Here is a 17,010-nt window from a genome sequence, read left to right on the forward strand (position 1 = left end):
TGTCTAGCCATTATCCCCAACATCATGACAGAGCTTGAAGAATTTGGGAAAATATTGCACAATTCAGGTGTGCAAAGCTCTTAGAGACTTACCCAAGAAGACAGCTTTAGTTGCTGCCAAAGGTGTTTCTTACATGAATACTTATGCAATGACTATATTTTAGTTATTTAATTTCTATTCATAAAACAAATGTTCAAATTTTCCTCCACTTTGACATTACGGAGTATTTTGTGTAGATTGTTGACCAAAAATAACAATTAAATCCCACCTTGTAACACAATAAAATGTGAAGAAATCCAAGGGGTCTGAATACATTCTATAAGGTGCTCCTGTTTTAAAGCGCCTGCTTTGTAGTAGGATGTTTATTGAAGTGGTTGGCCTGGGTCTGTGGAATTCCTGTTTCTGACACACTAGGCCTGTTTGGGTGCATGTGCGAGCCAACGCTTAGGAGATAGAAGAGAGCTGTCTAAAAGCAGCAGCTGGACACGCTGTTTGCCCACACCACAGAGCATAAATGAAACGCTCCTCTGAAAGGTCTGACAGTACATATGGTGAATATTAATGTGTCAAAACACAAAAGGACCAAAAACTCCAGTGACCCAGATTGACTGGAAATACCTCCATCTACTGCCTGATTTGAAAGGATTTCTCCCTTCTCTCAATCTGTGGTTACCGGTCAGTTTATTTGGATAGATACCGTTTAGGCCCATGACATGATGTAACTGCAATCATATGATATTGTGGTTAGTCATTCATTGCATATCTGGCCCCTATACTTTAATGATAATCATGACCTAAGGTAGCTTCTCTCAGCTATGAATCGGCCATTTCAAATGTAGTAAATAAAAAATAAATAAATGTGTGATAAATATATTTTTTTATACAAATTAAATTGATTTTCGGTATAATAATTCAATATGAATTACTTTATTTCGTACCTCTATGATCTAAGCATATTAAATATTCGCAGAAACTTAGCTGTGGTACAGTATTTGGCTCTGTCCGTGTTTTTATATACTTTACTGCAATCGGTACCCCCTAATAAGATCATTCATAGGGCAATCGGTGGTTCTCTAAATGAAACATTCATGCACAGTTCAGTTCCAGGTAGATATTTTTAGCTTAACAAAACATCAGATAATTAATGAAAATTCCCTCTTAGGAAAGCAGCAGTTACTCTCTTTTCCAAAAACGGATTTAAAATGTAAATGATATAGAAAGAATATGAGAGAACTTTCAAATTTCATTTTGTTTGTATACGTTATACTTTTCAGTGGGATTGAAGTGAATTCGTAGTGATACTTTGTGCCTTCAACAATATGCATTTGTAAACCTGTACTTCCCAGGCAGTATTATATCTGTCTGGGAACCACACACTGGAGTTATTTATGGGGTTTGTCCAGTCGTCATTTTATAATATCATTACCATCAGAAGCTAAATGTAATCCAGAGCCAAGTTAAATATCTGTTTTATTTTAGGAGTAAGAACAGTTTTTTTCTTCGTCTTTTCAGCAGTATAGACAGACATTTGTACTTCAGGAAGATTGAGACTTTCATAAAGCAACACATGAATGATCTGTGTTGCGTTTTAATGGTTATTTATCTAAGGATATTTAGCCAGAGTGCTAATATGTGTGCCGACATTGCATGCGTTTAGAAGGTCTTATGGAACGTGCTAATATGGATACTAATATGTATATATGTGTGCCGATGAATACACATACAGTATGCCATATAATAAGTTGTGTTTTTGCTCGCTGCAATGATGTTATAATGATGTTAACATGTTGCTTGCCACAATGACTTAAACACTTTAGATGAGACTTGTGTGTGTGGAGTAGAGTACAGTTGAAGTCGGAAGTTTACATACACTTAGGTTGGAGTCGTTAAAACTCGTTATTCAACCACTCCACACGTTTCTTAACAAACTATAGTTTTGGCAAGTCGGTTAGGACATCTACTTTGTGCAATTCACTCTATCACAATTCCAGTGGGTCAGAAGTTTACATACACTAAGTTGACTGTGCCTTTAAACAGCGTGGAAAATTCCAGAAAAGGATGTCATGGCTTTAGAAGCTTCTGATGGGCTACTTGACATAATTTGAGTCAATTGGAGGTGTACCTGTGGATGTATTTCAAGGCCTACCTTCAAACTCAGTGCCTCTTTGCTGGACATCATGGGAAAATCTAAAGAAATCATCATTTTTTTAGATCTCCACAAGTCTGTTACATCCTTGGGAGCAATTTCCAAACGCCTGAAGGTACCACGTTCATCTGTACAAACAATAATACGCAAGTATAAACACCATGACTACGGTTTGCAACTGCACATGGGGACAAAGAAATATGTTGTGTAATCACCTTCCGATACGAAAACCCTGATAAAACAAAAATAGAACTGTTTGGCCTTAATGACCTTCGTTATGTTTGGAGGAAAAAGGGGGAGGCTGTTTTAGACAAAAAAAACTTTAACCAAGTAAGATAAATAAATGTTCAACCAGTCCCGAGTGAATGAACAACAACAAATGCTTCCTGTCCTCACCAAACTGTCTATTTAAATAGTGTCAAGCTAATGCATTCATGACACTGTTTGTCGCGTAAGCGTTACCATCACCGCCATGAGATCTGAAGGCCCTGGGTTCGCCCCTCTTTGAGGAGACATTTTTAGCATTCTCTTTCATGTATAGTGTTGACACCCCCCTCCCAGTCCCGACACACACCGCCCCACACACGTATGGTGTGTGCTTATTATTATATCTTAAAAGAGCATCGTTGAATGGCAATGGACAGGGGCTGTGGTGCTTACGACTGCGGCCTGTTCCATTCGAGCATCCCATTGGTTCCTGCATAGCTACCTGGTGTTGCCTCCCGCCTGCTATGTGAGTCCTATCTAGCTAGTTAACTAGCTGGGTAACTAGTGAGCACACAGTGTCCTTCACTCTCACCTGCAGAACACCTGCCCTTGCCATCGTTAACAGACCTTTTGAAACAGTGCACAACAGGAGGGGAGCGCGAAATACACTGTCCACCGGTGTTCTAGCTATTGTTACCTAGCCCGCCTGCTGAGTCCTAGCTTTGCTAGCTAACTAGTAGAACTGCAGAAAAATAGTGGCCGACTTTTGGGGATGGACACTGTCTACCGTTGTCCCTAGCTAGCTAGCTACCTATGTTGTCACCCCCACCTCTTCTTCTGTGGGGCTTATCGGCTGTTGGCCTCCAACGTTATGGCACGTTACTGCCACCTACTGTCCTGGAGCGCTTTCGCCTGTGTACCGGAGTCCTAGCTTTTCTAAAAAATGGACCACAAGAAGTATAAAGAGAGGTTCCTGCAGATGAAGGAATGCCCACATGTAGGACCACCCTGAATTGCGGGCCGCAATTGCACCCTACTCCATCTTGCTACTACGGAGGAGAGAACGGTGGATACTGGAGAGACCAACTCTCAAGGAATACGTTGTTGCCCTCATCCGTCAGATGCACTCCAACCCCTATTGTACATCCCAGGAACACATTGCTTTATGGCTGGGTGGTGGATTGTGTTCCCTGAAATGTTTATCGTGCCTGGCCCACTCTATGCATTTGGTTAACTTCTGGTCCCACTGGAACATCCAGCTCCTCCGCTGCGCGATATCAGAGAAGACCACCGCTGTCCCGGGAAACATTCGGATGACCACCTCTAAATCCGCACACCAGCCGTCCCTTTGGTGTGTCCCAAGTCGTCTCCACCAAGATGTATAACTAGGATGTCAGGGAGAGAAGTAGCACAGTCCCTCTGCTGGCGCAGAACACAGAGCAATTTGTGCCACTTCATGCATTGCTCTCCGAGCCACCTAAAGTGACAGTCAATAATGTATGTACAGTAAATTGTTAATGGGTAGGCTACATGTTGATTATTTTGCTGTGAATATTAAATAAATACTAATAACTACATTATTTCTGTTGCCATTTTCCGTTGTGGTGTATTTTTACTTGACTGTATTGCTGTGTTATGTTGTATAATTATGTTGTGTAATCACCTTCCGATATGAAAACCTTGGAAATGAAGTGAAGAGTAGGCATTGGTCTGAAGCTGAAAAAGAAAGGAAATTGACACCACAATGCCTACTGAACTCATGCTTGACCAAGGTTGTCCAGCACACAGCTTTGACCTACTACAGTAGCTATGTTGGTCTATTACTTCAAACATTTTGTATGCAGGTTGCTTAGGATTCAAACCTTCTCAAACTGCCTAATTCATACACTTCAGTGGAATAATGGAATGCACAGGGTCCTGCTATTAAAATAATACTGTATATCATTAGGCTGTATGTATGTTTATAAATAGGCCTATTGTAAATGTTAATTGTTGAAGCGTCACCATCTTTATTGCAAAAATGAATACAAATACACACTTTAATCTTTAATCACTTTAAACATATTCATTTGACAGAGGTAATCAACTACCCACTGATCAGCACAGAAACTGATAGAACAGAACCATTTTTTGAAACAAGTGTTTCTGAGCTTATGTCAATATTACACAGCTAAGCTAACTGTTACAGAAATCTACACCAGTTCTAGAGGCATCACTACAGGGTCATCCAGCCGGCTGCGACCGGGAGACCCGTGAGGCTGCGCACAATTAGCCCAGCGGCGTCCGGGTTAGGGGAGGGCTTGGCCGGCCGGGATGTCCTTTCGGGGCGCATGTATGCTGACTATGGTCGCCAGCTGTACGGTGTTTCCTCTGACACATTGGTGAGGCTGGCTTCAGGGTTAAGCAAGCAGTGTGTCAGGAAGCAGTGCGACTTGGCGGGGTCGTGTTTCAGAGGACGCATGGCTCTCAACCTTCGCCTCTCCCGAGTCCGTACAAAGGTGTAAAAAGTACAGAAAAGTAATATTCTAAATACACTTCCCTATATGGTAGCGGTCTCTCAGATTGAAGAGCATACAGTAAAGTTTCCATACCAAGTAATTGCCATCAATATGCACTGTAGGTAACCACAAGCTGAAGCCAAACTGCCTCATTTGCTAGAATTAGATACATGGCAACTTAACAGTTTCATATAATATGCTGTCGCCATAGCTGCTACCAATTACCCTAATTTGTGCTCTGCTTTTTTTTTGACAAAGCTTTGGCGATAAGTGGCTTAAGTGATGATTAGCAAAAAATATTTAGGTAACAAATTTATTAACATGTTTATTACTTAGCAAACCACACTCAAAGGTTGTCTCTTGTGTAAGTGTTTACAATGACGGCTAGAATGTGATCATTTTTGTTGCATAGGTGGCTTCATCATTTTACTGCCACATAATAACATTTACATTACATTTAAGTCATTTAGCAGACGCTCTTATCCAGAGCGACTTACAAATTGGTGCTTTCATCTTATGACATCCAGTGGAACAGCCACTTTACAATAATAACACATTAGAGGATCCCTTATTTGTCCCTAATATATATTTTCATATATATTAGCATTAGATCATGTCCTTTAGTTTATATTGTCTTATAATAATGAGATTACAGTATATTTTGTTTTATGTCCTGAGGAAAAGTAACTGATGCAATCATTTTATTATAAACAATATAATTATTATGTATATTAATTTCCAAGTAAAATGTAAGATATTGCAAAGAGGACGGTGATGTAAGTAGGTGTCATGATTTACTTAAGGGTCTAGAGTGCTCCCCACGTCCATCCACGATGATGACACTTTGTTTAACCCTGGTTGAGGTTGTCCACCCTCTGCTGGTCAGTAGCAGAACTACAGACCCCATAAGTTCTCCTGCCATACAAAAGAGCCAGGGTCAGTCTCTACACTCACATTAACTTCATTTCTACAAGTGAAGCATTATTTCCAATGAATTAGGTGTTTCAGAGCTTTGAACAGAGTATTCAGCTCTGTTAACATGTTATAAAGACATTTTCAGAAATAGTTTCTTAATTAACTACCAGGGAAGAAAATGATGGTTGATAATAAGCCTCGGACTAAAAGGGAAAATATAAATACAACACACATCAGTTTGAACCATTATTTTGGAAACCCATAGAAATTAAGTGGGCTACTTTTGCACCAGACAAAGTAATTTTCACTATGAATGTCTGTACCTATTTCCATACTTTTTAAATTAAACAACTTTTTAGTGACAGAAAATACCACAAAACGTTTGGACGCCTGACAAAACTGTATTATTTCACTAGCCGCTACAAGACAGCAGGGCCAGTCATATGCTCAACATTTGATTTTATATATGATCCTATGTCCAATGTGAAGTAAGAGAGAACCACCAATCATTCTTTCCCTATTCCTTACCCATAATGGACTTGGCAGTAGATGGCTACATTTTCTTCATCTGTACCCTACATGGCTAGTCTGCTTCAGAAACGACAGAATAGTATAAACCACATGAATCCTCCGGGATGTGGCCTCAGCCAAGCTGGTTGATTCTTTCTTGCACCGACTGAGGTCGAGGAGGACAGACAGTAGGAACACAGGCAGTAGGAACACAGGCAGTAGGAACACAGACAGTAGGAACACAGGCAGTAGGATCACAGGCAGTAGGATCACAGGCAGTAGGAACACAGGCAGTAGGAACACAGGCAGTAGGAACACAGGCAGTCGGAACACAGGCAGTCGGAACACAGGCAGTCGGAACACAGGCAGTAGGAACACAGGCAGTAGGAACACAGGCAGTAGGATCACAGGCAGTAGAAACACAGATAGTGGCTCCACCCCACATGTCCAGCTCTGTGGCACACACACACACACACACACACACACACACACACACACACACACACACACACACACACACACACACACACACACACACACACACACACACACACACACACACACACACACACACACACACACACACACACACAGGTTATTACCTTGCTGTTTGCAATTAGTTGTATCAAGCAGTGAAGGTTTCAGACATTTATGGTGGTGAGGAAGTCTAAACAATGGGGGAGACAAAAGCAGACCTTATTTTAATAGGTGATATCAGGTTAACTCCTTTAGTTAAATTGTATCCCTGATAGTTTTTTAATTGGTTGTAAAACAGTTTGAGTCCCATAATGGTATTTGATTAGTAGATACATCTTTTATACAATGGTCTCTATAATTTACCTGAGGAAGGACCATTGAGTTGTTGATTAATGATGATCATCCAGCGCTGCGTGTCTGGTGTGAATTCCAGAGCGACCTTAACACGTAAATTCCCTTTATGTGATGTCTACTTCCCAGGGCTTACTTAGTACCTGTTGCACTTGCTCAGTTTTTAATGTATGTGTCTGAATTAACGGACCATAAGAAATGCTTGTTTTATAAACTCAGCTAAAAAAATAAATATCCCTTTTTCAGGACCCTGTCTATCAAAGGTAATTCGTAAAAATCCAAATAACTTCACACATCTTCATTGTAAAGGGTTTAAACACTGTTTCTCATGCTGGTTCAATGAACCGTAAACAATTAATGAACATGCACCTGTGGATCGGTCGTTCAGACACTAACAGTTTACAGATGGTCGGCAATTAAGGTCACAGTTCTGAAAACCTAGGACACCAAAGAGGCCTTTCTTCTGACTCTGAAATTATTTATCCCTGTGTTTCCTGTCTCTCTGCCAGTTCGTCTTGTTTGTTTTTTCAAGTCAACCAGTGCTCTTCCCGTTCTCCTGCTTTTTTGCATTCTCCTTTTTCTAGTCCTCACAGTTTTGACCCTTGCCTGTTCTGGACTCTGTACTCGCCTGCCTGACCATTCTGCCTGCCTTGACCACGAGCCTGTCTGCCACTCTGTTCTGGTTTTGACCTTTTGCCTTGACCACGACCATTCTCTTGCCTACTCCTTTTGGATTAATAAACATTGTAAGACTTCAACCATCTGCATCTGGGTCTCACCTTGTGTCATGATCGGAGCGGGATCGATTTGGAGGTGGAGGGTTCCTCATGGTTTGGGGCAGTGTGTCACAGCATCATCGGACTGAGCCTGTTGTCATTGCAGGCAATCTCAACGCTGTGCGTTACAGGGAAGACATCCTCCTCCCTCATGTGGTACCCTTCCTGCAGGCTCATCCTGACATGACCCTCCAGCATGACAATGCCACCAGCGATACTGCTCATTTTGTGCGTGATTTCCTGCAAGACAGGAATGTCAGTGTTCTGCTATGGCCAGCTAAGAGCCCGGATCTCAATCCCTGGGACCTGTTTGATCGGAGGGTGAGGGCTAGGGCCATTCCCCCCCAGAAATGTCCAGGAACTTGCAGGTGCCTTGGTGAAAGAGTGGGGTAACATCTCACAGCAAGAACTGGCAAATCTGCTGCAGTCCATGAGGATGAGATGCACTGCAGTACCCCCTTTGTTCAGGGACACATTATTCCATTACTGTTAGTCACATGTCTGTGGAACGTGTTCAGTTTACGTCTCAGTTGTTGAATCTTGTTATGTTCATACAAATATTTACACATGTTAAGTTTGCTGAAAATAAACGCAGTTGACAGTGAGAGGACGTTTCTTTTTTTTGCTACGTTAATATTGGTAATTGACTGCATTCACCAGATCACGAGAGTATATACTGTATTTATGAATACTGAATTCCCTTCATTCTTTCCCTACTTTGTAATGTGAAATATTTAAAGATATTTTTCCTCTGGATATAATTTACGAGGACATTTAGTCATCTCTATCCTTATTGCCAAATCCCGCTGGTAGTGAAATGTATTGAGCAGTGAGTCCCTCCCCCAGTTTTGGAGCAGACGTGTTCACCTGGGTTTAAACTACTATAAACAAAACACATAGCAGCCTAACCTCTGCAGTCTTCCCTGTTATCCCCCCCTATTGTGACAAGTGTAAATCTATGAAGTATTGTTTATTTTCTGTGGCGAATCACAAATGCCCCAAAGTCGCATAAATACTGTCGAAAAATGTCCTCATCATGTTATGTAAACCCTAGTCATTGGTTATGTTTACAGTTTATTCATGTGTCTTTCATAAGCTGTAGTCTTTAGATGCAGACAGAGGTTGCTTTCCAAATAGTACCCTATTCTCTTTATAGTGCACTACTTTTGAACAGGGCCCATAGGGTAGTGTACTACATAGGGAATAGTGTCCCATTTGACAGACAGTTGTTGAGTTGTAGGCTATCTGCCCCCTCTGCCTGCACATCTGCCCCTATCATGCTAGCTGGATGAGAGTCAGAGACATCCATCTTAACAGATTGTCAGATGTTGTCAATGTTTTAAAGAATGTCTACAATACTTCTAGACCAAAGCTAACAAAACTGGAAGCATATGATATTTTCTCTCTGGTATCAGTTCTAAACATAGTGTTTTGTTTTTACAAGGTAGGATCCTAGCCCCACTGAATCCTTTGAAGAGTGAGAAGGGGTGGTGGAGACTACATAAGCAGTAGATCCACTGCTGTTAATAGACAAAAGGTTCACATTTAGGCCAACGTCATAATATGGGGAACACATGTGTCCATTATCCCGCTCACAACAGTGTTTCAGGCTACCTCTTTTTGGGAACTCCTTCATATCACGGTTCTCCCAGATACAGTGATTTTAACTGTACTCCCATAACATAAACTGCGTAGAACTTACTGTTATCCATAGTTGCCCCCCCCCCTTTTAAATAGCTCTTCTATCTCACGTTATTGCGTTCATTACATAAGAGATTTGAGTCTCCTCTGCGTGGGCAGAGTAATCTGCCTGGGATGGTCCTGAGTCGGAGATGTTTGTGAAGTGTGCAACTAATAAAGCAGCTTTGCAGTAGTGCCCTAAGAACTCACTGATCTCCACGTCTATCTGTGGTTCATTTAAAAGAAGAACAGAAAGAAAGAAAATGAAACAATAAGATTTGGATTGTTCACTTGCCAGGAGATTTTGACTTTAGGGTGCCGTGTCACATTTCAAAGTCATGCAACACATCCAGCTTACATCCAGCGTAGTTTCTACCTACTGCGAGGAACTGTTGTTTTCAATCTGGAATCAGAGGGTTTTGTTCTGTCTAAGCTATACTGAACACAAATATAAATGCGACATGCAACAATTTCAACGAGTTACAGTTCATATAAGGAAATCAGTCAATTGAAATCAATTCATTATGCCCTGATCTATGGATTTCACATGACTGGGCAGGGGCGCAGCCACTTGGGAGCCAGGCCCAGCCAATCCGAATGCGTTTTTCTCCACAAAAGGGCTTTATTACAGACAGAAATACTCCTCAGTCTCATCCGCTGTCCGGGTGGCTGGTCTCAGATGATCCCGCAGGTGAAGAAGCCGGATGTGGAGCTCCTGGGCTGGCGTGGTTACACGTGGTCTGCAGTTGTGAGGCTGGTTGTGCAATTCTCTAAAACAACGTTGGATGCGGCTTATAATAGAGAAATTAAAATGTAATTCTCTGGCAACAGCTCTGGTGGACATTCCTACAAGTCACCATGGCAATTGCACACCCTCTCAAAACTTGAGACATCTGTGGCTTTGTGTTGTGTGACAAAACATTTCAGAATGGCCTTTTATTGTCCCCAGCACAAGGTGCAACTGTGTAATGATCACACTGTTTAATCAGCTTATTGATATGCCACACCTGTCAGGTGGATGGATTATCTTGGCAAAGGAGAAATGCTCACTAACAAGGATGTAAACAAATGTGTACACAACATTTTGGAGAAATAAGCTTGTTGTGTGTATGGAACATTTCAGTGATCAGCTAATGAAACATCTGATCAACACTTTACATGTTGTGTTTGTATTTTATTCAGTATATTTCACATCAACAGAAGGTACACTGCAGGAAGAAGACTGTGTCTGAGAATTGCAATTGTTGTATCTACCTTCCGCCAACTTCCTTCTTTATGCGTGTAATGCCACACTCAATCTCAACTAAATAGTTTGGTTATGTTTCCAACACTGTCAACCCAATCACCTATCATTATATAGGTCAGAGAATGCACACGTTGCACTCAAGAGGCAATAAACCCAAATTGGCTCAATATCCTCTTCTTATATATTGAGGCACTTGAAGTGAAATCAAAGAAAATATTTTTTTTTTACTCCCAAACCACTTGTTTGCTTAGTAGTAGTTACTAAGTAGCTAATTGGGTAGAAACAAGCTTTGAGTTATTTTATGTGTGTGTATAGCAACTGTCATAACAGAGAGTCTTTTGAAATGCTTACTCATTATTATGTTCAATCAACATTTCAATGCTAATTTTCTCTCTTTTATCTTCAACTTGGGTCATTGTCTATGTTTTCTGGCCACAGGCATCTTGAGTCTGAGTTAATGCCATTCCATATCAGATCATTCCTCTCCACCGGTGTTTAACTGTCACAAAATAACCCCAGCAGGCATGGTTAAAGAGAGATATCAGTAGAGGGAAGGAGGGGAGACGCTGTGTCCTCATTTTTCTCAACGTCTCTTTAATTATTTTCTCTGCAGTTTTATTCATTGGTGCCGTGTTTTCATTCTCATTTCAGGGAGGCAACCAGACGGCCACTGTGATTGCTCTGTGCTCCATGAGGGACTTTAATTTAGCCCAGGAGACGTGCCAACTGGCCATCCGGGATGTAGGTGGCCTTGAAGTCCTCATTAACTTGCTGGATACAGAAGAAATCAAATGCAAAGTGAGTAGCCCTCCCAGTCCCTGCTCCCTGCCAAGCGGACCTGGATGCCCGTGGGGGGGGGGGGGGGGGGGGGCAGAGCTGCCCCTGTGCTGTGTGTGCCAGCCTAGTGTTTCAGATACCCAGAGTACTGGCTGGAGGTCCTTTAAAGACACAGGGAAGCAATTCGACTTCAATAGACCTAATGAGATGTGTGGACGCTTTTTATACACCATGCCTTGATATTGAGACTCTTTACCTAATCCTCTTTATTTGTGCTCTTGTTGATGGATGTTTAGCCCATGTTGTTGACATTGGCTTTGCAGTTTTTCTTCATACAAGCCAACGTTTTTTACCCGCTAAGGAGATTTAGCGAGATGTACTCTGTGGACTTACCGTCTTCGTGCATGGTTTAGATTGGCTCTCTGAAGATTCTGAAGGAGATCAGCCGTAACTCTCAGATCCGCCGGGCCATCGCTGACCTGGGGGGCCTGCAGACCATGGTGAAGATCTTGGACTCCCCAGACAAGGACCTAAAATACCTGGCCGCAGAGACCATCGCCAACGTGGCCAAGTTCAGACGGGCCAGAAGGACAGTCAGACAGCATGGAGGGATCAAGAGACTGGTGAGTCTAGTGGGAAGATATATACTGTGCTGTAGCACAGCAGCGCATAGCCTTGCATAAGGGAACATAATGCTAATGTTATTTAGACAGACGCTTTGATCCAAAACATTGACAGTGACACATAAATATATGGGAATGTATTCCGTGCGGGAAATGAACCCACAGCCCTGCTGATGTTCCCAGCAGCACGCTCTAACTGACCCTCCACAGAGCCCATTTGGAGTCACATGCTATAGCAAAGCAGAACCTTAGGCAATATAGTCCAATATAGTCAAATCATGGCTCCCCTCTACAGAACACAGCCCAGCAACACACAGCTCTTCACAGCACTGGCTCTTCTAAGTACCTCCAGTTTCCATACACTGGGTTCCCTGATACATGCCACCCTCACCCACCTTTCCCCTAGTTTTATGTTACAAAACATCAAAGTCATTGGGGGGGAAACGGATAGAATGTCCTTTGACATTTATTGACAGAGCGACCTGTGATTAAAGCCTGTGGGCCTTGTATATTTATCCTCAAGCACCAAATCGGATGTGCTCATTGCAGTCATTGCAGTGGAGAGATTAATTTCACGCTGAACTACAGACTGAGACCACCTTTGAACTGCATAACATGTGTAATAGCTTTGCCTGCTCTGTCTCAGTGGCCGTGCAGGAACTATGGCTTTAACACAGCCCTGACACACAGACCGACGCTCATAAAGGGTCACTCTGGGATTTCAACACTGTAACATCAACACGCAGACCTGCTCTTTTTCCACATTCTAAATCTCTGTTTTTTCTGTCCGCTCACATAGTAATATGATTTAATTATGCACCTAATCATGGCCAGCAACTTTGCTAATCTCATTCAATACATTGCGTCAACGGAAACCACAGCTATCATTACAACATTTCCTGTGGTTTTCACATTCAATCTCGCAATGTCGGATAGATATTTTATTTGATGCACACGGGATCCTTGAGTGTGTGTTCTCTGTGTGTGTGTGTTCGTTCCCAGGTAGAGTTACTAGACTGCGTGCCTGACTCGGCGGCCCTGACAGAGGAGCAGGAGAAGGACGTGGAGGTGGCTCGCTGCGGGGCCCTGGCCCTCTGGAGCTGCAGTAAAAGCACCAGGAACAAAGAGGCCATCCGCAAGGCCGGGGGCATCCCTCTTCTGGCTCGCTTGCTCAAGTCTCCCCACGAGAACATGCTCATCCCTGTCGTGGGAACCCTGCAGGAGTGTGCCTCCGAGGTGAGGGGCTCACTATGAGGCTCTGGCCAAAAGAAGTGCCCTATATAGGGAATAGGGTGTCCATGTCGGGTATAACTATGGTTTAGTGGGCAGCATGTGTAGCAGATTAAGGTATGGAGTGCTACCCTGAAGAGGATCACCTAGTAATTTATCATTGCAAACTAAAACACTGTCATTGACTGCCTATGTGTTTTCCCTGAACGTTCAGAGAAGTTACAGGATTGCCATCCAGACGGAGGGTATGATTGAGGACTTGGTGAAAAACCTCAACTGTGACAACCACGAGCTGCAGATGCACTGTGCCAGTGCCATCTTCAAGGTAACCATGGTTATGACTCATGTTAAGAATGTTTTCAGTCCATCATAAACAAACAAGAATCAATTGAGGCTGGGAATGTGGACAATGCACAAGCATTAGGTCAAGAAGCATCCCAAAATATGTCTAGCAATGTGTGTCTGTCTGTCTCAGTGTGCAGAAGACAAGCGTACCCGTGACCTGGTGCGTCAGTGCGAGGGCCTGCAGCCCCTGGTGACTCTGCTGAGCCAGGCAGACAACAAGCAGCTCCTGGCTGCCACCACTGGGGCCATCTGGAAGTGCTCCATCAGCATGGAGAACGTGGCGAAGTAACGTTACCCCTCCCTCTCCCTCCATCCAGGCATCCCTCCCTCCTTCTCTCCTTCCCATTATTATTAACCTTCATTATCACTACAGCCCCACTCAGACTGGAGCCTGACCAGCACCAGAGGTAAACTGTAGATTGGGGCATGTCTTATGTCATTGGTAGGTTGGTGCAATTACTGGTAGCCTATAAAATGAGCCTGGCCCTGACTTTGACAAATTACCCACACAGAAGTACATCTTTGTTTTAACTGATGTCCACTCAGCATGTATTGAGTGGGCAGCCATAGGTGGTCGTAATACTCAGATAATATGTTTGCAAACTTAGTGTCACGAGTCTGATGGGAATTTAGAGAGCTGAATTTAAAGTATGGGGAGATGGGTCTAACAGTACGTTCCAATGGAAATCCTAGTGATAGCGGTTTGGATGGTATGCTGCGATCACGTGGCGTTTTTACGAGACTTCTCATGTGTTCATATGTGAGTCTCACTTTTTCCACTCCCAAAAGTAGTCACGTCTCGTCCTTTACGTTGTGTCTGGCCGAAGTGATTATTTGGACAAAATGTTAAGTTTTGCAGCTACACAGATTCTATTTAGCGCTGATCTTTTATGTGACTGTTAGCAGGAGGAATGTGCGCTTTTCTGCCGTTAACAAAAGATGAAGTAAAGAGTTTATTTTATAGACAGACACCCTTTGGTGTCTAAAGCAGCTCTCCTCCCATCAGTAATGAACATGGGCAAGCGGACTGAGAGAAAGCTGCCTCGAAAATGACTCCTCCATAATGTTGGAAATGTAAGCTGACAGACTCTTAAATCATTTGTCATGTTACGGCATACCCACGTTTATTTCATTGTCATTTAGTTCCCCTCAACAGTCACACTTTCTGGAATCTTTCCTTGGCTGGCTTTATTTTGCGTGGGATGATTTTTTAAATCAGTCATTTTCCCTCAAAAAGAAATAATGGCTGAAAACCGTGACCCGGCAGCGCTCAATGGTTGCTAAAGGTACTCCCATGACTTGTTTTGTTGTTGCTGTATTTCTTTTATTTGTCAGAGTGACTCAGGGGACAATGCAAGCCATATGCATTCATTTATGCCACCGTAACCTCTTAATAAATTCAAGGCTTATTTTCAGAAACGTAGCCAACAAACTGATAAGGCTGTGGCTTTTTTCATTTAAAAAAAAATACGTTTTTACGATAAAAAAGGCTTTTGGAGTTGTATATGATGAATTAAGATCATGTGGAAATGTCTAGCATCTGACTCAAAAACTCTGTAGGCCTGAAGATTGCAGAGGAATTTAAAAAATAATAGTAAAATGTCCCAGTAGCACTCACACCGGCCTCTCTACACTTCATATTTCATAACTGACAGAATGATATCCTACATTTAGAGTCTAAGTTAAGTCTTCCCAACTGGAAGCAAGTGCCTGTTGCCACAGTCAATTAAGCAATGATCCCATTATAGAAGCATGCCAATAACTCTCTCTTTAAAACAGGTGGATATAGATTACTATCTCTGTTGCCAAGTTCATGGTGGACAACCAGACCAGTGGTTATTTTCATAAACAAAATCATCTGTTCTGTTTGCATAGAACGAGGAGTGTTGGATAACAACAGATTTAGTTATAAAGACTAAAGAATTCATACAGCAGAGAGTTCAAGAAACAAAGTGAACCGTTCAGACTGCATGTCAGTCCTCTGGCTACTTAACAAGCCTTCCTGTTCAGTCCAGTTCAGATGCATATGGAATAACACAAAAATGGCAGAGATTGGGAGCCCTTTAGAGTGCAGCCTGGCACGGCGATAAAACAAGTGAACTACACTGGCAATGAGTAATGTGGCACCCTGTGCACTTGCTCCCATTACAGGCCGCTTGTCTCAGCGTACTTACTCATAATACTTTTTCTATGCAAAAATGGTCCATAATAATAATAAATAATGACACTGATAATCACATGTTAAACCGGAATTTTCTGACACTTCATTGGCAAACATCAAACCCTCACACTGTGTTTGTGTTTAGTTTTTTGGACGGCTCGAGCGGTTGGTGTGAGTAAAGGTAGAAATTTGGCCGTGGGTTCTCCAGGAAGGCCGGAGAGGAAACCAGCATTATGAAGAGTAGACTGTTTTAATCCACACTTACATTTGCGAGTGGATCTGTTTTTTTTTTCTTCCGTTTTTGAAAAAAAAACTCTCCCAGGGTTATTTGAATAACATGTAAAAATGTCAAGACGCAGGTTTGGAATCACATGACCAAGTCATTACTGTCAAAAAGGAACGGCTGCAAACGGTAATAGAGTTTTTTTGTCGAGAGTTGTTAAGGGCCGTTGTGTTCATTTCAGAATCAATCATGGGTCGAGTGGTGTTTCGAGACGAAAATCGTTTTAGAATATATTTGACAGAAACAGTAATGAGAGGGAGTTGAGCTTTTTTTGTATTCCCAAGTAGTAAATGAACAACTCAAGCAGCCCTTGTGGCCAATAGCAGACAGTGTGCTTTCGTGTGAGTGATCTTTAACATGGCATGGCTGTACTGTACAGTAGGGGTGTGTGGGATGCAGGCCTGAGATATGTGGAGCGAGAGGGAGACCTCCCCTAAAGTCCAGAAGAAGACACACGTGTTAGCTATTTTCCTGAATAATGATGCATCAACCTAAGAGATCATTGATGGACAAAAAAATATAATTATCTTAATAACTTACATTTACATTTACATTTAAGTCATTTAGCAGACGCTCTTATCCAGAGCGACTTACAAATTGGTGCATACACCTTATGACAACCAGTGGAACAGCCACTTGCATCTAAATCTTGTTGGGGGAGAAGGGGGGTGAGAAGGATTACTTACCCTTACTTACCCTATCCTAGGTATTCCTTGAAGAGGTGGGGTTTCAGGTGTCTCCGGAAGGTGGTGATTGACTCCGCTGTCCTGGCGTCGTGAGGGAGT

General features: G+C 42.4%; 1 protein-coding gene across 2 annotated transcripts in view; it reads left to right on the forward strand.

Moving 5' to 3' along the window:
• The window catches only part of odad2 (outer dynein arm docking complex subunit 2), a 74,065-nt gene that overhangs the window by 21,955 nt on the left and 35,100 nt on the right, over positions 1–17,010 (forward strand). For both annotated transcript variants that reach the window (XM_052483293.1, XM_052483292.1), the window contains exons 11-15: positions 11,458–11,604; positions 11,997–12,206; positions 13,209–13,442; positions 13,651–13,761; positions 13,912–14,066. In XM_052483293.1, the coding sequence (XP_052339253.1) occupies positions 11,458–11,604; positions 11,997–12,206; positions 13,209–13,442; positions 13,651–13,761; positions 13,912–14,066 (857 nt within the window). The remainder of the gene's footprint in view (positions 1–11,457; positions 11,605–11,996; positions 12,207–13,208; positions 13,443–13,650; positions 13,762–13,911; positions 14,067–17,010) is intronic.

This window comes from Oncorhynchus keta, chromosome 28 (genome assembly GCF_023373465.1).
Source record: "Oncorhynchus keta strain PuntledgeMale-10-30-2019 chromosome 28, Oket_V2, whole genome shotgun sequence".
NCBI classification, from domain to species: domain Eukaryota; kingdom Metazoa; phylum Chordata; class Actinopteri; order Salmoniformes; family Salmonidae; genus Oncorhynchus; species Oncorhynchus keta.